The sequence below is a fragment of the Cyprinodon tularosa genome, unplaced genomic scaffold (genome assembly GCF_016077235.1).
Source record: "Cyprinodon tularosa strain WSP-4 unplaced genomic scaffold, ASM1607723v1 ctg524, whole genome shotgun sequence".
In the NCBI taxonomy this organism is placed as follows: domain Eukaryota; kingdom Metazoa; phylum Chordata; class Actinopteri; order Cyprinodontiformes; family Cyprinodontidae; genus Cyprinodon; species Cyprinodon tularosa.
The window spans coordinates 397,242-422,210 of NW_024039257.1; the positions used below are offsets into that span (position 1 = coordinate 397,242).

Sequence of the window (24,969 nt, forward strand, 5' to 3'; positions counted from 1 at the left end):
GAGAGTGTGATCTCCATCCTCTGCTCGGGTAACAGTATTAGAGCTAATTAGCTCAACAAGCTAATTAAGAAGGCTGGCTCTGTTCTAGAAACGCATCTAGAAGCTCTGGAGATGATTTCACAAAGAATAATTCTTCATAAAGTGAAGAATATTATGGACAACAGTGAGCATCCTCTTCAGATTTTTAGATAACAACAGAGTGTCTTCAGTCAGAGGCTTCTCCATATGCGGTGCAAGACAGACCTCTACAGATGATCCCCCTTCCTACACTTATAGTTTATAGTCAGAACCAGGCCGTCTGCGTGTGTGTCGCAGTGAACACAAATGTGCCCCCGCCCCTTCCGCAGACACTCTGGTGCACCTCTTCAAAATTGTAGGTATACCGCAGACAGGAGGCCTCTGATTTGTCAAATCTACATCACTATGTGTATTTCCTGTTTGGTACCTTACTGGCTTGTTTTGTTTGTATGACCACCGTTGTTGAAATCGACTCTTGAAGATGGACCGGCTAGAAGAGCGAGGTTACGTGAAAACGCTGGGACCGTTTTGTCCACCTGGATCCCTGCAACTTTTCGCCCTAATTGTCCTGCGTTGTCACACAAACTTCTCTCCACTTCCTTACCGCCTCGGCTGCATCTAGACCCACGGCTAGTTCATGATTGTCCCTTTTGCGTTGTGGCGTGGGATAAAACAGCGCAGACCACGCTTCAAAATTGAGCATAAATCAAAAATATCTGCAAAAAGCTTGCTGTGACACACTGCTGCGGGAGTATAACCAGCCCTTTAGACAAACTTTATTGTCATCTTGTATAGAAAGAGTGCATACAAAACGAAATTTTGTTTTGATTTTTAAAGCATTTTGTAACTGCAGCTTCAGCAGGTATTGGTGATCGTAGATGCGAGATCAATGCCTGGTTTGTAGCGTTCTGAACGGCACGTTTTGTAGAATTGTCTAGAGCTGGGCTTGGTCGCTGCCACCAGGCGCCGCCAAGATCATCCACCTACAAACACCTGTTTAAAAAATTAGTTACTCCAACATTTTATTTCCTTTTGGGATTAATAAAGTTTTTTTAAATAGAATTTTCAATTTAATTGAAACAGTGCTCAATTAACAAAAACAATGTGGATAGAATAAGCGGGCATCTTGTTGGTGATCTACACAGAACGTACATGCAAAAGAAAAAAGTTGAGCTCTGCCACATTTAAGGGGTCAGACCACATGTGCTGCTGGAAGTTTGAAAATGGCTGTAAAGGAAAGATGAGGTCCTCAGTTAGCATCACATTCAAGCAACGTTAATGACTCTCCAGGACCAACTTCCTCAACCTTGTGCTAACACTTTAAATATCATCAGAAACTACGGACCTATGGATAAAATGGTCTGTTGGAGGATAAACATGTCAATGTAAATATGCCACTAAGACTTTTCCAATCCTAACTGGCAGAATCGATATGAAACGTTAATCCTACTGAGGGGGGGGTTATGCTGATCCGATCCCATCAGCTGCATCTTAACACTTGTCAGGATCCAGTTATTCTAATGAAGGAGCAGAGCGGACTGCACATCTGCTGCATGCTATGTTAGAATATTCCCACTGGAAACTTTACAGAACACTTTTTCTGATCTTCCATTTTATTCCGATTACTTAGGTACAGAAAAACAATACCACTTCATTATTTTTGTTTTTTAATTAGAAATACTTTTAATTGTTTTCCTATAAAAGGAAAAGTTTAATGTAATTTCATGTCAGGCAGTGATAAAGTTACACAGAGTAGCATTACCATTTTTAATAAGTGCAACAAGTAGGAAGAGAAAAGCCGAATTAAACTCCAGAGTTTGAAAAACGTTGTTAGATGGAATTTATGTAAAAAAAATAATAATATAGGTTGAACTGCTAAGCAATCTAAAAATGACTGATATAAAATTGCTTTTTTAACTAAAGAGACTTAGGATATAAATAGAAAATGCCCATTAAAAGATAAAGTTCATGATGTTTTGCATACTATGGATACAGACAGAAAGAAAACAAATGTATCAAATGTAACATATAAGATCAGGACAGTAACAGATGTCATCATTTTGTCTACAAATACAAGACGGACACTGACATTTATTTTGCATATGCCATCACATATTGTCATGCATTGGATCTGTTTTAACTGACTAAAGATGTCCACTTTTTATAGTAATGGCATCTTTTTTAAAGCTGTCAGCACTTTATGGCCTCAGGAGTCCTGGTCATTTGGTTCAGAAATGTTTACAGAGAAATAATAGTGTCCTCCTGCACCGGTCCAGTGCTCCTTTAGCTCTGTATGCTTCTGTACCTCAGTCGTTTGGAAGACATGGTCATTTCTTGTTTTGCTGACAAACCAAATGGAAGAAGGAAAAAAGAAATCAGCTCTGCTTCTGTGTGGCAGTGCAGGGGATGTATGTCGCTCCTGTTCTTAAAAACGTTAAAGCTTTATCTCCATCCATCCAAGTTAAAGGTAATATTTGCTGGTATCAGAAGAAGATCCTGCATTTCAATATTTCAATCCAAAAGACTGAAAGAATCTCTCTGTTTTCTGGCCCTCAATAATTTAAAACTAAAGCTCCTCTCACACCTTGATGATTTCGCCAGCGTATGCCGGACGTACGGAAAATCTGGCAAAAACGCTGGCATACGTTAGATCAGTTATGGGTACGTTTTGAAACACGCTGGCACATGTCAACATACGGCAAGTATGTCGAGAGATTTTTAGCATGCTCAAAGCTTCCAGATGTATGCCAGCGTATGCTCATCTGTGGGCCATAAGTTATAAATAAGTTATCTGATGGTTCACATACGTTAAGTGTAAATTACTCATTAGTCATGGCGTCTAGCTTATCCAAAACCTATGAGTAACTTGTGCATAACTGATGCGTAACTTATCAAGAACTTATTTCCAACGAATATCAACATATTTCACGTGTTCCAGACGAGTGCTGAACATGTTTCTACCTCCCAGCTACTGTATAATGGCGTATTGGCAGCGTTTTGGTATAAAGGGGGTTCACGGGACTGACTTCATCCCCATTATATGGTGAGCGAGAAGGTGAGTGATGGATCCTCCCTGCGTTCACGCCCACCACCAACACAATTCTTAGAAGACATGACACTGAAACCTTCTTTCTTTCTGTCTTTTTTCTTTTCATTTATTTTTTTCTTTTTGCGTGCGGTAAATGGCAGCTAAGTTAGTATCGCCATCAAATCTTTTATGCAGGTGCCTCCGGGTGCATCGCTGCCCCCCTCAGGACTCTGGTTTCTGACATTTCATTGGCATTATGCTGCCATGCATTATGCATAAGTTAGGCTGTCGTTGGACATACGCTCTGGACTTGTTAAGAATATGCTATGTATATACACAAAATTAAAAAATACATAGAAAGTTGAGGGTGTGCCAGTGTTTTAGAATATTCTGGGACGTCAGGCATATGCTGGCAAAATCAGCATGGTGTGACAGGACCCTAAAATTAGAAAAATATCTTCTCTTTGTGGTTTTCAACTGTTACTGGAATGGTCCAGAGCCAAAGCTCCTATCCCAGTGGGAACACTGCTGCTCCAACTGGTCCAGCAGTTTGTCAACAGAGTCCTCTTTGTTCTCCAGTTTCAGGTACCGCCTCCCACCTACGAGCTCCAGTCGAGGCCAGCTTCCATGAGTCTGGTCCTCCTCTGCATCTGCTGCCTCCACAGGGATCCTCACACAGACCTGAGAACAGGTTTCTGCTTCTTTGATTTGAAGGCCTTTGGCCTGATTTTGTCTTTCGAATGGGAGCAGTTCTTTTTTGAAGTGCATCCGACGTTTGGCTATGTCAGGTTTAGTCCTGTAGCTCATGCTGTGACAGCGTCTCTGTTGGGCAACAGGGAGGTCACCATCCCCCAGCCTGAGGTTGGACATAGAGCTGGAAGACACAAGGCAGAAGTTTAACTTGGGGAGTGGGGTGGTGTTCAGACTCAAACCGTCTTTGCTGCTTAGTTCTGCCCCTGTCTGTGAAACACTGTCCTCCTGGCAGGGTTTCTGCAGGTTAAAATGGGATGAGGGCAGTGAGGGAAGAGGCGGTGATTCCTGGTGATGAAGGACTTCTGTCTTCAGGGCTGCTTGCTGATAGATGCCTCCCACACTGGCCTCCTGGTCCCTGGTATAGGCTGTCTGAAGCAGGGGCTCAGAATATGCCAAGTCCTGCAGACATAGGATATTGAGATGAGCAGCAGGCAGACTGCTTACCCACTGATAGTGTTTGGTCATAGAGTTGGCTGCTGCTAATTCTCCGAGGCCTGCAGTGGGCACAGCTGCTGATACAGAGCAGATAACGTTACGCATTTGAGCAAGCAGCATCTGAGTCTCTTTGTCCCTGTTTTCATAAAGGACAGTGTTTGCACATATCAGGATGAAGAGTCCGACTCCCATGATGACTGGCCCCAGGAGCTTCATGCGGTCACCATGGAGGAGACCCGATGTAGAGACGAGTCCCTTGGTGTTTAGACTCCAGCCAGCCGGCTGCGGATCAGAAATGCTCTCCTGTTCTGCATCTTCTGGGATGGATGACCTTGAAAAGCGATACGGCCAGTAGCCAGCTACAGCCAGAGCAGCACCGACGGCCACCACCACCACCCCCAGCACCAGGAACGCTCCAGGCATGGAACGGATGCGGAGCTTGCCTCGAATCATCCTGTTCTTCTTTGTTCTGCCACGCAGACGGAAACGGGGCCTCCGTCTGCAGGGGGGCGATTGCGGCGTAATGTCTCGGCAATTCTGAGTCTTCATGGCACAGCTCCGTTCGACCGTCTGGTCCTGCTCAGACTAGGACAGGAGTCTGCAAGAAAAGTACATTTTAAGAATGAATGCACCTCAAAGCTAACTCACCAGCAGAACAACAACAAAAAAACGATAATAATAGCATAACATCTGCATAACATCAGCATTACGAAGATGACTCAGCCATTGTGGGGTGTATCAAGGAGAACAGAGAGGTGGACTACAGGAACCTGATGGGGACTTTGCGTCCTGGTGCTGCACAAAACACCTGGAAATCAACATCTTTAAGATGAAGGAGCTGCTCATAGATTTTGGGAAGAACGGACCAAAGACTAATCTGGTACTACTGGAGGGGGCTGAGGGATGTGGCTGGATAATATACTGGACTGCTTTATTGCTTATCATGAAGGATGTGGTTACAGGACATATGAAGATTAGGTGAGGGGTTATTTCAGGTTCAATATTGCAGAAGGAACAATTTGGATTTATTTTAAGATATTTAGCTATTTCATGATTTGTAGGACAGATGTTATAAAGAATTTTGAGATGAATTTCACAGATTTTATTGTTAATGGGTTATTGATGAGGTGACCATGATTTGCTCCAGTCTATTCTATAAAAAATTTAGTTCCAGTAGAATTTGCCTCTTGGTTGGAGGCATTTGGATTGTTGAAATTTGTTGTGTATGTGTTTGTAATTGTATTTTGTGGCAAGAAAATGCAGTCTGTTGAGAAACAATTTGGTGGTCAAATTTGGAGTAGTTTGTAATAATTTTAATAATTGTTAGTTGATTGGGGGTACTGTATAATTGATTTGTATTCCTTGTATTTTTTTGGAAACTGATATTTCATCAAAAAGTGAAGACATCACTGAAGCCTACAGGCTATTTATTACCACCATCTACAACGCTGGGATGGAATTTTACACCTATTGGTCTCCTTTTCTTAGGGAGAAAATCTTCAGTTGCACTACCCTAAGTACAAGTGAAAGAAAGTGAGAGAAATGTGTCTGAGCCTAGTCTAAATCTAAATCTATCTATTTAAGGCTCTTTCACAAATAAATATCCTGAAGAAAAAATATGCTGACAAGCATGTAAAAATAAACTAAAACTATAATATTTGACTGCAACTATTAGAGCTTCCTCTACATAATCATCTCCATTCACCTTTATTACAAACAGCATCTGAGTGAGGTGTTGATGTTATCACCCTTCAAGCCCAATGCATCTTTACCCCACTTTTAAACACTCTATGGAACACACAGTGAAATGAGGGCTGTGGACCTTTTCACTATTTTAGCTCAGCTTGCTCTAATACTTCAGACTCTGATTGTCTTGGTCCTGGCGTGATGTTTGGCTTTTTTCATCTGCCCCTGCTCACCTGTCTAATTGGCCCAGGGGCCCTGGCCCTAATTGTTTCAGCTGTTTGTCATGGTGGTTTTCAAATGCTTAACCCACATGCAGAAGCACACTCAGAGGCATGGAAAAAGTTTAACAGTTTATTGAAATGAAAGGGCTCAGAGAGACAAAACAGTAATTTTCTCAGCCAGGGGAACATCCGGCAGGTCTGGTGAACTGGAAGCGGAATCTCTAGGAGGAGATCAGAGTGGTGAGTTCAAGGTCCATAGGAAATTACTTGTCGATACAGAAAAGTTGCCTGATCCGAACTCAGCGTAGAGGTTAGCGGTTGCTCCTTGGTTCCTGTTTGTGGGGGGCTTGATCTCAATAGGTGATTACTTGCTGGAGGGAGGACAGGCAGGCTTAAGATGGTCCTGAGGAGTAGCGGAGCAGACAGGTGAATTGTTACTTTTCCTCAGAGAGACGAACAAAATCCTTCCAAGGCTTGAAGGTCCAGGCTTATCCAGAGGATTTGGGGATTACCCTGCCGAAGATCACAAGAGAGACAAAAGGTTAGAACTTGGTGACTCAGAGAAACAAAAACTCAAAGATTAGACTCTGCTTAACTCAGAGGGGCTAGAGTACCCAATACTGGCAAACACTCTGGCGAGGAGATGGTGACAGTCTGCTGCTCAAATACTCCTCAGATGGTGATGACCAACGAGCTGCAGGTTTGAGTAGTTGAGAGCAGGAAGAGGCCCTCCAGGCCAATAGAGGAATAATGGCACCATCTGGTGGATTCATGGAGACACTGAAAAGAGAACACAAAACAACCCCCACAAACCGGAACCCAAACCCTGTTTGCTTGCCTGCCATCAGCACCAGACTATTCTAGCTGTTTCTGTGAGAGTTACTCTACAGTTAAAGTAAGTATTTTGACTTTTTTGATTCTGACCTGTTTTCTGCCTCTGAATTTTGGTTTTTGCCTTTTCCCTGTCTGCTCTGTTCAGTTAGATTTTTAGTCTGACTTCCTGGATTCATCTGGTTACCGGACTTGAACTTTTTTACTGACTTAGGCTTGGATTCTCCTTGGATACCTCCTCAGCTCTCTGATCTCCTGGTCTGTGAAACTGGTTTGGACTGCACTTAGGCTTTAGATTACCCCTCATGGACACTATTAATTGCTCGAGGTCAGCTGGTGAGAGCTCCCCTGCACCCTGTGCTCTGAAGCGGTAACGTCTCAAGTGGCGGACAACCTTCCCCCGGTTTCTTCCTGTCTCTCTGAATGGGACTGGACTCTCAACCAGGTCAGTGACTTTTCGTCCAAGTCTTTATCAGCTCAACATTCTTGTCACTGACCTAAGTTTCCTGTTTCTGCAGAGAATCCGATAACCCGCTTCGATTAAGTTCTGTCGCTCTCTTTTGTTCATATAAACAAACTTGTTTCACACCGTCCTGTTGGTCTGCTGAATTTTGGGTCCAAACTTCTACGGTTGTTAAACTTTTGCTCTTCTACAAATCAAACACAGCAAAGCATTTTCGCCGTCCTGGTTAAATGAAAATACTCCCTCTGTCAAACATAAGACAAGAAGGGCTAAGAAACAGAAAAAAGGACAGTCGTAAAGAATACCAAATGTAAGGGTTGTTTTATAATAAGGTTGGTTTATAATCCAGACTTTTGACCTAAATTATTGATCAATTTATCTAAATCTTTAATCTCACCAGGCTTACATTTGTTGTAGGAGCCATTCATTTATAATTTTCTTAATAATATTAGAAGTAAAATGCCCTGTTATACAGCCCACCTTAAACATATGAGCCAAACATTTATGTCAGAATCAAACAGTTTCAAGCTCTCAGACAGATGAAATAGAAACCTGGGAGCGTGAATGCCACTCCAAAGCTGTGAGTGAAATCACTGAAGAAGTGAAACAGATGTACTTTCTTGGAGATAATTGGACTGTAAGCTTGACAATATGCAACAAACTAACAGCCTTTAAAATAGACACAGGGGCTTATGCTAGTCAACAATGAAAGGATATTTAAGAAGAAAAAATCCAAAGTACAACTGAATCCTCATGACAAAGGCTTCTTCAGCCCAGGAGGTTACATCAGGTGCACAGGGATGTTGCAGACTACCACCACTTACAAAGAGAGACTGTATACATTCCCAGTGTTTGTGATAAAAGGGAAAAGAAACTGCCAACTAAGCTGCCCTGAAGCTGTGGCAATGAGTTTAGTGAGGCAAGTGGATGAGGATAATGGTGTTTTTGGCTCCAGTGGACAACTGAAAACAGAGCCCGTGATAATAGTCTTAAAAGAGGACGCTGAGCCATATGCAGTGCACACAGCCAGGTGAATACCTCTACCGCTTTTATCACTGGTAAAGAAAGAACTGCAGCACATGGAGAATAAAGGCATTATTGAGAAGGTTACACAGCCAACAGAGTGGTGTCCTGCAATGGTGCTAAAGCCAAATAAGAGAGAAGTTTGTTTGGGAAGTGGCTGTTCCAATTGTTGCTTCTCCCGAATGGTCCCCGACGAGTTAATTAAGTGAATGTGATTGGTTGATTATCAAGAGGGCTGAACTGTTGTGGCGGAAGGTTCGTAAGCAGGTTTGGTTGTGGCCGGTTTGTCGGAAGCATCTTGCTAACCAGTTAACAACTTAGTGCTAGTAGGATCCCAATAGGAAATTCCATTGGGACGCCTGCCAAAGACAGGCAGGCGTAAAGCTGTTGGGATGTAACTCAATGGTAAAGTAAATTATTCTTATTTCACCCGTTGTGAATATTAGCTGTGAAGTATGAATCAAGATGCTATGATAAAGCTTTTAAGACAGGATTGTTTTCAAACAGACATTTTCTAAATTTTGTGACAATATAGTCTGATAAAGAATACATTTATATCCATGTTTAAGCCAGAATGATTTGACATTTAAATATGACTTCCCTACGATATTAAGATACTGAGCAGAGCTGTGAAGTGTGAAAAGTATCTTATGCCCACTGCAGAGGAAGTCATGCCAAGGCTGGCAGGGTCAAAGGTGTTCGCATCATTGGATGCAGCAGGTGGATTTTACCAGATTCCCCTGCATGAGAAAAGCAGGAATTCGATTACTTTTATCACCCCATTTGGGAGGTACGCCTTTCGCCGCCTCCCGTTTGGGATAACAAGTGCTGCTGAAATCTTCCAAAGGGAAAATGGCGGAAACCTTAGCAGGTCTTGAAGGGACGGAAGTCTACATGGATGACATCCTTATACATGGAGAAAAAAAGGAAATCCATGATCCTCTCAGTGCTAACAGAGCATTGAGAGTCATCGAAGCAGCGGGTCTGGCTAATTGAGGCAAAATGTTAAGGCAGAAACAGGTCCATTTCCTGGGGCATCTCAACGATGAGAAAGGCATCAGACATGATCCAGAAAAGGTAGCAGGGATAGAAAATTTTCCCCAACCTAAGAATGTTACTGAGTTGAAAAGGTTCCTGGGGATGGTCAATTATCTGGCAAAGTACGTCGCAGAGCTGTCAACAGTTGGTCAGACACTATATGAGCTGCTGAACTTAAACCTGCACTAACCACCGCTCCTGTCCTCGTCTTCTACGACGTCGCCCAGCCTACAGTAGTCTAAGCGGATGCCAGCAGCTGTTTCCAATGGAAACCCATGAGCAACTGCTCCCGACGTCTGAGTGATGCTGAGACAAGGTATGCGCAAATTGAGAAGGAATGTTTAGCCAGAGTATAGGCTTGTGAAAAGTTTGAGAAATAGCTTTTTGGACCTGATAGCTCCAGACTTATTACTGATCACAAACCTCTTGCACCTCTCTTTAACTGTAAAGACTTGGACAATGTTCCCATCAGGTGCCAAAGGTTGCTGATGAGGCTAATGTGTTTTTACACCATAGCCAAATATGCACCAGAGAAAATGCTTGCTGCGGTAGATGCTCTGTCCAGAGGCTTAGAGCAGCATTTAGGAGACAGAGCAGGAGATAAAACAGTAGACAGTAGATGATCCAAAGCTCCAGACAGTGTTGAGCTTTATCAGACACGGATGGCCTGAATGCAGGGGAAAAGTTCCTGAGTCAATGAGAGACTCCTAGGAGGTGAGAGGAGAGTTATCTGAGCTAGAGGGCTTAGTCACTAGAGGGTGTTGTTTCGTCATTCCTACTACCATGAGAGATTATCTTAGAGAAGATCCACAACAGGGATTAGTTAAATGCAGGGAAAGGGCTAGCCAATCTGCATGGTGGCCCAAAATGTCAAAACAGATCACTACAAAAGTGCAGCAGTGCACATTTTGTGGAGAAAACAAAAGCACTCAGAGGAAGGAGCCTTTAATATCAGGTGGGCTTCCTTCTAGGCCACGGTATAAAGTAGACATAGACTTATGTGAGTTCAAAAAAACAGAAGTACTTGTTGGTGTCTGACTAATACTATAGATATTTAGAGATTTTACATTTGCCAACAACCATCAGTAGTCAAGTAGTGGCTAGACTAAAGGCTCCTTTTGTACATTATGGCATCCCAGAGGTGTTGGTGAGTGATAATGGGCCCCAGCTAGCTTCTGCAGACATGAGGAAGTTTAGTGAAGATTATGACTTTTCCCATGTGACATCAAACCACATTATCCTCAGAGTAAGGGTCATGCAGAGAGGGCTGTCCAGATACCTGAAGGCATACTGAGACAGGAAGACCCCGTCCTAACTCTACTTACATACAGAGCCACACCCTGCTCTTATACAATAACCAGAATTGCTTATGGTAAGGAAGCTCAGAACTACCTTGCCCATTTAACAGAACAATCTGAGGCAGAACTGGCCAAATGAAAAAATTACATCAAACAAGCTAGCACCTCAGCCCAACACAAGCAGGTGTTTCACTACCAACAGGGTGAGAATTCTACATCCCTTGAATCCATGAGAATGTGCCCCCACAAGGTTACAAGGATAAAGACAGTGGGTCAAGCCATCTGTCGTCTGCAGCCCTGGTCCCACTCCTGCTTCTTACATAGTGAAAACAGCGACAGGTGAGCAGTACAGGAGAAATAGGCGCCATCTGCTGGCAATAGCCAACTCATACGCCCTGGCCAGGTAGCTCCAGACAACAATGAGGACAGAGAGGCGACCCATGTTATTGAAGCAGCAGCCACTCCAACACAAGGGACTATTGTTAAGCCGGGCGTACGCTGTGCGATTGTTTTCAGTGGTAGTACGCAGCTGCTGCTCACACTGTACAACTAAACCCTGCAATTAGTCGTACAGTGTGAGCTCACAGCTCACGATTTATGTTCGGCCCGATGCTCTCATGCGATCTATCTGCTCACGTCTAAAAACCACATTGCACTCAGCTTCGCAGTGAGATGGAGCGGCTCTGACTCGTCTATCTGGAAGCCAGATAAATAGAAGGGGAATATGAAGCTCACTATAGTGAAACGCGCTGCCTTGGTAATTTGTGCAATTTGTAGCTGAAAGCTCTAAAAAGAAAAGGTGACAACGTATTTGAAAAAAAAGACATGGCTGAGCAAACGTAGCTACTACGGTCTGTCAATGTTACAGAAAGAACTCCATTTCACTCATTGCACCCCCGCCATGCTGCTGTGTTTACGGAAAAATCCTTGTTTGCGCATGTGCACTGAGCGATTTGCCCACGACAGTCTGTAACCTCACGATTCCTGATTGGGAGGTGGTCGTGAGAGGCTGATCGCCCCTCGTGAACCCCTGTACACTACCTGTACACACGACACACGATCAGGCTGAAAGTCGCACAGTGTACGCCGGGCTTTACTCACTCTGGCAGTTTGAGCAAGCCTGTGGTCAGGCTGGGCTTCTAAGGTTATGGACTGAGATTTTTTCTCTTTAAGAAGGGGGAGATGTGGATAGTACTATATATTAAGGGTTAAAAGACGACATGGACATTTTTCTGTTATGTTACTGTTTTTGTTGCTGAATAAGAAACTGCACTTAAGGCAAAGATGTTTATTTTTGATATTTTTGTTATGCATTAGGAAAACCTTTAGTTAAATGTTGAACATTCAAAAAGGGGGAGATATGATGAATAAAGAGGTCTGTGACTATCTGTGACCTGTGAGGATGCATGCATGCGCACAGCATCGTAGGTTGTTGAAAAGAATAAAGGTTAAGCTCCAGTTAATCTTCTGAGTGGTCCTTTCTGTTGCATACAACAAGAGTGAATTACAAGAGATATTATACCAGGCATGTCCTATTAGGAGGAGGCCTCATGGAAGGCCCAGGACACGCTGGAGAGACTGTGTCTCTGAGCTGGCCTGGTGTCGCCTCGGGGTCCCCCCAGAGCAGCTGGAGGAGGGAAGTCTGGGCGTCTCTGTTTAGACTGGTGCCTCCACGACCCGGTCATGGATAAAGCTGAATAAAATGGATGGACACATTTATCCAGTTTTACTGGAATAATCTGTTTACTTTTAGCACTAGAAGTCTCAGAGAATTCCAGTTTTCCTGCAAGCCCCCCTCCCCACTACAAGTTTGTGTGTTCACTGTACCTTGCTAACTGTCCTTGTTGTAATGCTAATGTCCTGTGATATAACCAGTCTTCTACATGAGACTGGATAAAGGCTGAAACAAACTGGCATCAGAACAAGAGCATTTTTTCCCAGCACCTTTTCATTACCTTCCCCTGCAACATCAGACCTTTTTGCAGGAATATCTTGATAAGTCATATCTAAATCTTTTATTTAGGCAAACCTATTGAACAACCAGATATCATACGGGTCCTAGTTCCTGAGCTGAGAACAGGTCATAACCATGATTTTCCAACAAGGCAAGGCAGAGCCTATTTACATTGTCAATTCACCAACAGACTCATTTATACTGCAAAGCTCACTATGTGAAAGAAAGAACGACTTAGAGAATAATTGTATTTTGTCTTTTCTCTCTGTTTCATGTCATTCAACATTTCAGCTTAGAAAATGACAAACAGTATGATTTCAGTACTGGAGTAACATTAATTCCACCCAAGGAAAATCACTACATCTGAAGCTACAATGGTCCCATTTAGCAGTTTTTACAAACCAAAGGTGAGTCATCCTGCATTTGTGACAGGTATACTTATAATAACTATGAAAAAATCTAAAAAAAAATGAGTTTAGCACATATTCTGAAAGTAAGAGTTGTAGTATGAACTATATGAGGTTATCTATGTGTGCTACAAGGTCGGTGGCACTACAGTGATCTATAGTGTAGTGATTGCTCATTTCATACTTATTCTAATAATGAAATCATTTGTCATTTAGGCTTTGGGAAATTCCTCAAAAAAGTATTATTTCCGAATCCAATAAATGTGAAAATAATCCACCTCTACTTGGTGACGCTGTTGAATATTTCTCTCTGATTATTTTGCAGCTTGCAGACGGTCCCTAAGCATTTGCGGAGGAGCGAGCTCTGCATAGAATCCGATGTAAATCTCCCAGCGCAATAGGAGACTGGTTTTGAGGAAACTATGGTCGTAGCTCACAGTCAGCCTTGCTGTGGTTGTGGAGAGGTGTCTGTCTTGTGAAATAAATAAACCGCAGACGAATTATTAACCCGGAAAAGCCGAATCTGTGAATATATTGCCAACTTTACTGCAGTCTCACGATAGGGTCTGCACGGCTGCAGCAGAGCAGAGAAAGAGGAGAGATCGTGACTTGAGTTATATTTGCCCCGTAGTAAATAGGATAGATGATCATTATTGTAAATATTCTTGCTTTCCCTCTCTACAGCGTTCCACCTCATGCAGCTAGTTTCATTGCACAGATCAGTTATCGTCTGCTAACTGCGCTGGTGGCTCTGCTAAAATCATGCCGCTGTTGGCGACACTAATGATGTAGACCTGGAGATATTTGATTAAAATTATGCTTCCCCACCCACCCCTGCTCTCAGGTAAAGAGACAGAGGGGGAAAGAGAGACTTTAGCTAAAACCAAAACTGAAGGGGGTGGAATGGTTCTCCCACCACAGCGCTAATGGGGCATTTACATCTGAAAAGGGATTAATGAGTTGTGAGGTACTGTTAGGGGGATTGGAGGGTGACGGAAATTCTTGTATCTCTGGGACTTCTAGTGTTAGGCCCCGTCCACACGAAGTCAAAACGAACACGAAACGCTAATATGTTCCAGAACGTTTGTCGTAAAGACGGAGACGTAAAATAAATGTGATCGTCCACACGAATGCATGAAAACGCTGCAAAATGTATGCCAGGCCTGTAAGTGGCGCTGTGGTGCCAAAGCAAAAATAGCAGACGAAATGTTGGGCATGCGCACTAATATTTATACATGGTTGCCCTGCGGGTCCATTTTTGTGGTTCAGTCAAATTCAGGTGCTGAACTATGTCGTCGATATTGCTCTGTTCTTCCTGGAGATATTCCAGAAGAAGAAGATTCTGTTGTAAGCCCGACAGCAGGGTGAGTAGCATGAGCTGCAACCATTCAACACAGTACGGCGCCATTGTTGTTGTGATACGGTTAGAGCTTAAAGATGGAAACGCGAAAATGGCGTTTCAAAATCTTCCCACTCTGAAGGCTTAATAAAAAAAAGATCGTTTAAAGACCCCCGAAACCCCGGCTTCGTATGGATGAGAGGCTGGTTTGGTGAAAAATTTGTGCGTTTAGGCCAGGGTTTGACTTCGTGTGGACGGGGCCTAAGAATAACCTGACTCCGCCAGATGGATTTGTTCCGCATATCCATCTGGAAACCTTCCTTTGAAGTAATTTTGGGAAGGGGCGAAAATACTGGTTAGCTGATTGGCCTATGTTGGTGATAGACGGGCCAAATAAACCAATCACATCAACGAAGCATATGACGTACTAACAGAGCGACGACGAAGAGGAGCCAATTGATAGATCAAACTCTTGCCGAAACCAGTCGGGAGAAGAGCAAAAACATCATTTCCTCTGAGAAAAGCCTCCAGAGCAGTGTTTTGCTCTTCTTTCAGTGAAGAAATACAGCGTAATGCCGATAAAACTTGCTGGATAGCCACGCTAACGCTAGCTTCATCGGCTGAAGCCACCATGTTCTTTAGACTGAACTGTCGCGCTTCTCGTTGCGTCACACCTCAACCCGCCTCAAAGCCAACGCTGATTGGACGTTCGTTTGGTGAACGGCTCCAAATTTTCTTTAACGGAGAGTCTCCAGACTGATTAGCGAGTGAAACCTTGAAAGCTCGCGAGATCAAGATGGTCTCACGAGGCTAGTCTAAGAAGACACCTGGAAGGAATGAACTGAAGGAATAAAGAGAATCTAGCAAACTAATATATATGCTAGTGATGGGTTAATGCAGCCATCCCAAGTCTCCCGGAAGTTCCAGGAGTCTTTCTGATATAGATAATTGTTCATAGATGCCCCCAAGCTGGATAAATTATCCCGGATTTTAGACTGCGAGGTGGTGTTTTTCTAATGCTAGTGAGAGCGTGCAGGCAATACAATGATTTTTACACCATGTGCGGATTAGAACTGCTTCAATTGCGCAGACACAACAAGACAAAGGGAGTGTAGGGAGGAGATTGCTTGTGAAACCTGTGCGTATCTGTCTAAAGCGATGCTCTGTTCAATGAGCATTCCAGGCGACTGGTTGTCAGAGAGCGCTGATTGGATTAGTCGGAAAAATAAGCCAATAAGTTTCGGTTTACTCTCCGATCGTCACCTGGTTATCACTCAAAGCGGTGCACGCTGTGAAAAAGCAGAGGTTGATTCCTCGATTAAGAAATATGACTCATTTTACAGCAGAATATACTACAGAATATCCATGTCTAGCATCTTGAAGCGTCTCGACACATTGCCAAACTCTATTGATGCTGCATTATACTGTCTCACAGAATACTGACACCTACTGGACATTTAAAGACGTTACAGGCAGGTTATTTGACGGACTAAACTGAATTGATTTGATGACCTAGCAAAATTATATATTTTAAGTTAGTATAGGTTATATTGTATTATTTGATATCTATGTTTAAATTGAAAATACTTTTGATATTTTTAGATGCACCCAATAAATAATGTAAACATAGATCATAACGTGAAATTTTAGGGGGAAATGTGAATGAGGAAGCTTTTGGACTAGGATTTTAAATCATATTTTTAAAACAATAATTACGGTAAGAACAGTAAATAAAGTAAGAAATTAACTTTAATTCAGATTATTTGACACCGCAAGAAACGTAAAATAAAAACCACACGGCTGAAACATTCCTATTCCTTTTAGGCTGCTGCAAAATTCTTGATAATTTTAATGATAAACCGCAAGAGATAAGACATTTTTTAGCAGATGCATCATGTTGACAGATATGTTTTTAAACACAGTTTAGTGAGTCAATCAGTTAGAAACAACTTCTGTATCAGTCACATGACACTTTTTTAAACGACTCACTGTAGATACAGTGTTTGCTCTATGGGCTCCACGCACGCACAGACGCCTCAGTTTTTCCTGGACTTTTCACTAAAATATGTCAAACACAACAATGAGTGAAGTAATCAACTGAGTAGGGCAGGTGTGGACAGAAGGATCCGGAAGGGAGCTAGGGGAAAGGAGACTGACACAAGGGGGCAACAGAGAGTAAAAACGAAATTAATAAGTGCTTATAAACAACCTGAACTTAAGTGACACAAAATGGAAATTAAAAACAAACAACCTAGAAAACACAGAATGACATTAGTCAAAGTGTGACTGAAAACCCAAAAGAAAACTAAACAGAACCAAAAAGTCAGAAAGGGCAAAATCATGACAGTTTGTAAAATTCTGATATTGCTTAAGCTATATATATAACTATCAGGCTTAACAAACAGGCTTGATAAACTATAAGGCTCCCAATATGATGGCATACTGAAACAATATGTCATGAACAGAGACAGATGGACCCAGTATTCAAGGAGAGACAGTCAGTAGAAAAGTTCAAACGTTTATTAAATAAAAACAAAACAAAAGCGGAGCTGTGGCTCGCGGACACTGCAGGCGGGGGGCGGGGCACCGCCCAATCTCAGACACTCTGGGGGAGAAATACAGGTAAGTGACCATGATCAACTGATAGAAGATTAACTGTGTTGGTCACTTACCTGGTTTAACAGTCCAGACCACGAGTGTCCCCAGTGCTGCAGTCCCAGAGGTGATGCTGGAAGCCAATCCTGGTGAGGGATCCAGAACAGACAGGAACAGACAGGAACAGGCAGGATCCAGACTTCCAGGCATCCACAGGCTTCCAGGAGGGTTCAGAGTCAGACTGGGACCAGAAGCATGACCAGGTGGTCACGCACAGGAGCAGACAGGATCAGGTGCAGACAGGCAGGCTCAGTGGAAGAGGGTAGCCGAGACAGGACGTAGGAACCGGAACTTGAAGCAGGACTTTAAACTGGTCTCCTCCCTGGAGCCAGGCTTACTTTGATAAAAACTGAACCAAAAAGCTAGAAAACAATGAAAAACCTGGCTAAACTTGAAACAGAAAACTTAAAGAAAAACAACACAACCAAGATCGTTACACAATATATGACTCTCTGATCTTCTTTGTCCACCCAAACTAAACTCTGATTATATCCCTTGTTCTGTGATTATCTGTTCGTGTAACTCTGTTTATCAGAGGTCAAATACAAAGGGGAAGGCCAATTTAAGCCTTCCAGCAAATGTGGAATAAATTAATGTCCTAAAGTGGAGTTGCATTGTTTTTAAATGCAGAGCAACACATGCCGCTTTTTAATGATCAAGTAGTTTTAGGATGAGGTTTATGTTTTATAGTTTAGTGTCATGCAAAACATAAAAAGAGTTGAAAAGAAAAACATTAAAGTCCAAACCGAGAAGAAAAAGTTTTCTGTGCTCTGATGGCTGCCACCTGTTGGTTAATGAGGTGCAATGGTTTAACTGAGGATGGTTACCCTGTACAGTCATGGATTCAGGGCTAAATCTGTGTATATCTTATTATGAGAAATTTTTTCAATTATTTGTTGATCTCACAGCCTCATCATCTCATCATCGGGATAAAGATCCATCATCATCATCATCATGATCATCATCATCATCTCCCTCATGCTCAGCTGTTCTTAGGCTGTTTGAAGCAATGACACTCTCTGCTTTAGAGCAGATCATTTATCAGATCATTCTCCCTAATTCCCCTGCAGACTGTTCTTCCTCTCATCTGTTCAAAGATGTTTTCCATTTTGTCGGCTAATGTGTCCTTGCTTTGTTAATCAAAGCAACTGCTCTACCATCAGGCAGTGTCCCTAATGACTGTATTCATGCTGTGGTGTAGCTTCTTTTCAAGAAGAGAAACTTAGATCCAATTGTCCTCTCTGAGAACAGACTGATATCAAACTTTATTTTCTCTCCAAGGTTTTTAAAGTATAATTACTGGAGAATGACAAAGCTATTCTACATGTTACCAGTACCAGGCAGGTTTCATTGATTTCATTATTAGACCTTCTTAAAGTAAGTTTATTAGCAGAAAATATATTTTATCAGTCACTTTTCTGACTTGTATTAATACCTATAAAGGACAAATTTGTCAGAGGAGTGTAAAAGCAGCGCTAGAACAGTCAGCTACAACATTTCTACAACATTAAATAAATATCACAGGACTACTTTTTCTCTGAAATGTCTTTCATTACCATCTTTTGTCTTTTTTTCAACACAATGTGTAAAAATATTTTATGTAAGGTCTATGAACATGTTATTTTTATGTATCTGACAAAGTGGAGCTAGTGGATGAGTGTGACCGCCTATGTAGAAGATTTAACACGAAAATTCTATAGTCAGGGGCGGAGCTAGATGGGGGGCCAGGGGTGGCCATGGCTAACCTGACTTCGCCAGATGGATTTGCTCCGCATATCCATCTGGAAACCTTCCGTTGAAGTAATTTTGGGAAGGGGCGAAAATACTGGTTAGCTGATTGGCCTATGTTGGTGATAGACGGGCCAAATAAACCAATCAGATCAACGAAGCATATGACGTACTAACAGAGCGACGATGAAGAGGAGCCAATTGATAGATCAAACTCTTGCCGAAACCAGTCGGGAGAAGAGCAAAAACATCTTTTTCTCTGAGAAAAGCCTCCAGAGCAGTGTTTTGCTCTTCTTTCAGTGAAGAAATACTCTGTAATTCCGATAAAACTTGCTCGATAGCCACGCTAACGCTAGTTTCATCGGCTCAAGCCGCCACGTTCTTTAAACTGAACTGTCGCGCTTCTCGTTGCGTCACACCTCAACCCGCCTCAAAGCCAACGCTGATTGGACGTTCGTTTGGTGAACGGCTCCAAATTTTCTTTAACGGAGAGTCTCCAGACTGATTAGCGAGTGAAACCTTGAAAGCTCGCGAGATCAGGATGGTCTCAGGAGGCTAGGCCATGGCCACCATTAGCCAATCATAGGCCAACCCTGTTGCCACCCCTACCATTTTTTTCACTTCTAATACAGGTGATGGCAGCAGTAATACTCTCAAGTGGATATTCAAAACATTTAAATTTTTCATCTATTAACATTTACTTGACAACAGAAACATTGTGGTTAATTATGCACATCAATATACTAACGTTGAAGTACAGAATTCATTCTCTTTTTAGAACTAGATTTTGTCTTATATGGGGTAAAGAGAAAATTATGTGTCTCTGCAAGTCATCTATAGTCTTCAGTGAAATCTGAGATAAATAATTCAATTCAATTCAGTTTATTTCTATAGCTCAAATTCACAACAAATGTCATCTCAGGTCACTTTCCAGTTCACCAGATCATCCAGTCAGATTGATTCAAAGTTTTCTATCTAAGGAAAACCATAACCATAAAAAATAACAATTTTAATAAAAACTTAATAAATAATCCATTTAAGTAGATATTTTTACTTGTAAATATCACTTTTATGCAAAATGATTTATTTATAAAAGTAAGTAAGTAATGACAATGGAAAAGATGTTCGCTATACCTTTTATCTAGACAGATGTTTAAAAATACAGTATGTGTCTATTTGTCAGCAAAAGGCCGTAGGAAAGTATAATTTAGTTTTAATTAAATTCAATTCAGTTTATTTCTATAGCCCCAGTTCACAACACATCATCTCAAGGCACTTTACAGTTCAACCAGATCATGCATAATCGTCAAATTGAAAAAATAAAGTATAATTTGTCTTTATTTAGAAAATATGGACGTTATGCTCATTAATTTTCCTGTTGGAACAGTGTAGACTGACCCTGAGGTTCTGGCACCTATCCACTTTGGGCCACCCACATGGGTTATTGGTGGCCACCCTTATAAAAATTCTATTTCTACGCCTCTGACTATAGTTATAAAAGAGGTAGGCCTACAATTATACCGCTTATGTCTAAACTTGTTTCTTCTCCTCTTAGTTTATATTTTTCATAAATGTCATTCTCTTATGTCCCACTTCCTGTCTTCCTGCTGTTTTGGCCGGGACAGACAACCACCCTCACTGCAAGCGAACCGCTCCAGGATCCAGCTAAGCTCTGCCGAGACCAGTTGTTGTAACTGTGTCAGGGTAAGGTTTCTGGATTCTTTAGGGGTCCTGGGAGGGATTCATCAGTGTGATCCGCTCCAGAAACCAGACTTATGCACTAGTGGACCAGAAGCAAAGTAAATGTCGGATGCATACAGGTTTCCTTTTGCCTTTAGTGTACATAACTTATTTAAATAGTTTTGTTCCATTTCAAACTGGTTTAAAACCACAACAAAGCCTAAAGTTTTAAGGTATGTATTTATTTTTTTTTAAGTTGTATCTTTGAACTCAGACTTTATGGGATTAATTTTGTCCCATTATTGTCAGAAGCAAAGAAAACATTTTACAAATCAAATAAGAACAAATAATACGGTAGAGGATTAGGTCCACTGAAAAAAAAAAAGATAACTGATTTTTTAATTTTATTTTTAGTGTAACATGGGAAAAAAGTCAGAATTCTGACTTTTTTCTCAGAATTCTGACTTTAATCTCAGAATTCTGACTTTTTTATTGTCAGAATTCAGCCAGAATTCTGAGAAAAAAGTCCGAATTCTGAGATTAAAGTCAGAATTCTGACTTTTTTCTCAGAATTCTGACTTTAATCTCAGAATTCTGACTTTTTTATTGTCAGAATTCAGCCAGAATTCTGAGAAAAAAGTCCGAATTCTGAGATTAAAGTCAGAATTCTGACTTTTTTCCCATGTTACACTGAAATCAAATTTAAAAATCAGTTAACTTATTTTTTTTTTTTCCCCAGTGGCCCTAATCGTCTTCCGTAAAATAAAATCTAGACATGAAACTTTATGAAAACGCATAGTTTAAAAAAAGCTTTTGAGAATTATTATTCATGTTTTTCATGTTATTTTTTTCAATTATTCTTCATTTTTTAGATTTTCAGTTTTTATTGTATTAAATTCTCTTTCTTTTATTACATTTTACAAACAGTACTATTTTAGAAAGTTACAGATCAAATTATCTTCACTTCAAGCCCAATAAAAATGTTTTTTCTCTACTGTCCCTGCAGACTAATAGAAGACCAAAAGTAAGACAAATGTGAAATGAAAAGATTGCTATTCGTAAAACTAGATAGGAAAACAAGAAATTGGGGAAAATAATATTTGATAACATAAAATATGTAAAAAAAAAATGAAAATGGAAAAAATATATATATAAAGAAAAAAAAACAGAGTTATTCTCAAAACCTTTTTTTTTACATTAAGAAGTATCATTTCTGGGAAGTATTTAAATGTTTATTTCAATTTACACAATTTTTTTCTTTTTCTTTGTTTTTACAATAATAGAACAGAATCCAGCACTTCTTATTTTCCAAACCATTATCATCCAACACATTTTCTAATGCGTTCACTGCTACATGAATGCATTATATCAAACATCCATGCATGGGATGCAATAGGATGTGGTAATGCCTTTTCATCGTTTGAAGAGAGACTTGTGTGGTTTGGTATGTTTACAACCAGTGATGCTCACATGCATTATTACACTATTAGACAGATCTGCTTAAACCCATGATCAGGAAACTGGTTTGAACCCTTCATGCAGAAAATGATCTAAGATGTCAAGTGAGGTGCAGCATATCTGTTCCACCAAATACTGCATCATTCTGCCAGGATCTGCTCAGATATCACAGCTGTTTGCTGTTTTCTGCTGCAGACATGTTCTCATAGTGAACATGTCCCACTGAACGCATGAAGCAAGCCAGGTTCAGACACTTTGACCTTCATTGTTGAACCTGCAGGAGGCAGAAGTTCATGTGGCTTGGAGCTCACATCCATCCTCATCATGAACAGCGGAGGTTCTGATCCAGAGGAAGCCACAAGTTGTGTCACATGACTGGAATACATTTTTATGGAGATCCTGTCGTCTGGTGACCTTCCAGGGCGTGGAATGCGTCAATAAACCTTCATAACACCTAGATATTATATTTTATTTTGGTGGGGGGGACCCAGGTGACCAGACAGAGACGGTGACACCGTAGATGCGTCTAAATGCGTAAAACCAGGATCGCAACTAGTCTGCGCTGTCTTCTTAGAAAAGAGGAAATCTTTTAGTGTTTACCTCAGTGGTGAAGTGCTCCGGGCAGCCGTGCCGTGCCGTGCCGTGCCGGGGATCCTCTCTGATGCTGCCGTGTTGCAGAATGTGTCAGTCTGTCTGAGCTGCAGCATTCCTACTTCTGCATCCAGCAGCTCTCTGATCACACTGAGGGAAAATCCTCCTCGGTCTGACTGCAGCTCTAACTCTACTTGCTGGCATCGCTAAAGATGAAGGTCTGATCAGAAAGCCTGCAGCCTGCAGGGCGCGCGGCTGATCGCTCCATTCACAGACAGCCACTTGTGCAAACTTGACTGCTTCTCTCAGATCAGAGGAAACCGGCTCTTAGTTTGCAGAATTGGTCCAGGTTATTGGAGAGAGGGAAAGTCATCCCAACTGTTGCCCAAATCCACGCGCATCCTCAGCAGAATGAGGCTGGGGGGGGGGGGGGGGGGGGGGGGGGGGGGGGGACCGCGCGTGCCAAGTGCTGGTCCCCCGCAGAGAGAGCCGCCCCTCCCGCTTCGCTCAGTGCCTGCGGCCGATGCAATGCCTCCACGATCCAACAGCAACCGACAACATTCCCCACTCTGTGCACATCTTCTAAATGAGATCTGGGGCCAGAAAATACCACAAACACTGAATTTTTGGGTCCTGTGTGTTGATCCTTATGATTGCACTGAAAAATCTAGATCAGCATCTATTTTCTGCATCTGTACAGAATAGAGACTGGAGATAATTCCTATTATCCTCTAATAATGAATGAAAATAATCTGCTTTTGCTTCCAAATGTCCTTTTATATAACATTATACAATAGCTTACCTGATCAAACTGATTTATTTACTGCCATGTTCTTTGGGCTCCTGCTGGGTTACACCAGGACATTTCCTGCACACATATTATTATTCATGTTAAATATGTGTAATGTCGAGGATACTTTTTTAATTCTCACAGTGACTTGGTCTCTCCCACTCTGTCATTATTTTTGCAGCATTATTTAAGAAAAAAACGCCTTTTCTCAGATTTTTGATAATCACCATATGCCATCACTAATATTTCAAGTTTCTCTGGTGAGAAATCATCTTTAAGGCTTCTCCTTTTCTCCCTCTGCCACAGTGCATCATCTGGCTTCCATTGATGAGGGGTTCCTATATACTTGCACTCAAAATTAAATCTGATGTTGACTCAGAGTTGAGTTGCCTAAAGTCACTTATTCTGAAACTAAAATTAGAAAATATCAAAGAGCCAAATAGGTTTGCTCAGGATATCGACTCCCTGCTCAGACTATAAGTTAAGGCTGCCTTCAGAAGTAGGTTCCAAGGTGACAATGAGCCCAATCCAAGGGCTGGTACATGCATAAAGAAAATCAATGCATGGATTGGCAAAAAAATTCTTCCACTGAAATCAATTCTGGACCAAGGAGAAGCCATCAAATGTCACTCTACAAAGTAGGTGTCTAAAAAAACCTAATTAAAAAAAAAACATCTGAGGGAAAATGTCCAAGCAGCCAGATGACTATCTGACTCTGTCTTATTATTTTGTAAGAACACAAAAATCTGAAATGTAGTAGAGTTAGTACTTCTGTTATTACATGAAAAACAACAATAGGCTTTAAATCTGTAGTTGTTAGGACTTTTGTCTGTGTGGTTTGCGTGTTTATCTTCCTTCCTCCACCAGATGGCGCCTGGTCCTGATTCACCTCCTCACACACCTGCTAGGGGTTACCTCATTACCGGAGTACTCTTAAGCTGCTGACTGCCACTACCTCGACGCCAGAGTGTTTGCCAGTTTTGGGAAGTCATCCTGCAAACTGGACGTTTCGGACCTTCTCTCCCTGGAAGGATGAACTAAGCCTCAAACTGAGCTGGGGATTCAAACTGGAGGTTTGGATCCACTTTTCTCCAAGGGATCGTTTGAGTTTCACTCTGAGCAAGGGATTCATGTGCACCACAGTCCGTTCAAGTACCGCAGGAAATCTGAGTGGCAGTCAGTTTCTCCGTTCTCCTACAAACAACCGCATTCTGGGTAAACCCTGTCCGCCCTCCACCGAATGGGACAAACACTGGAACACCCCACACCGACTGGAGTCAAAGAGTCAACCACTTTTCTGGAAACTTCCGGTTGAGCAGTGTTCAGAGCAACACTGGAATCTCCACAAGCTTCCCAATAAACCTGTTAAACCTTTCCCCTGGTCTCTCTGTAATGGTTTCTCTGCATGTGGGTCTGAGTTCTTGATAAAATCATGACAGTAGTGATGGACTCAGCCCTGATTCTTCACAGGCCCATAAGGACAGGGATAAATTCAGCCTTCAATCACCTGAAGAACATCTCCAGGATTAAAGGACGAATGTCTCAAGAGGGACCTTGAAAAACTACTTCCTGC

At 41.8% G+C, this 24,969-nt stretch overlaps 1 protein-coding gene across 1 annotated transcript; it reads right to left on the reverse strand.

The window, feature by feature from the left end:
• Window positions 1–3,195: 3,195 nt before the first annotated feature.
• Window positions 3,196–23,003, reverse strand: tmem200b (transmembrane protein 200B). Its single transcript, XM_038304037.1, has 2 exons — window positions 22,616–23,003; window positions 3,196–4,832 (listed from the first exon to the last, which is right to left on the reverse strand). The coding sequence occupies exon 2, from the start codon at window positions 4,781–4,783 to the stop codon at window positions 3,527–3,529; it is 1,257 nt and encodes a 418-aa protein (XP_038159965.1). The 5' UTR covers window positions 4,784–4,832; window positions 22,616–23,003; the 3' UTR covers window positions 3,196–3,526.
• Window positions 23,004–24,969: the final 1,966 nt, after the last annotated feature.

Coding starts and splice junctions, on each gene's coding strand:
- tmem200b (XM_038304037.1), bottom strand. CDS start 4,783: ATGAAGACTCAGAATTGCCGAGACATTACGCCGCAATCGCCCCCCTGC.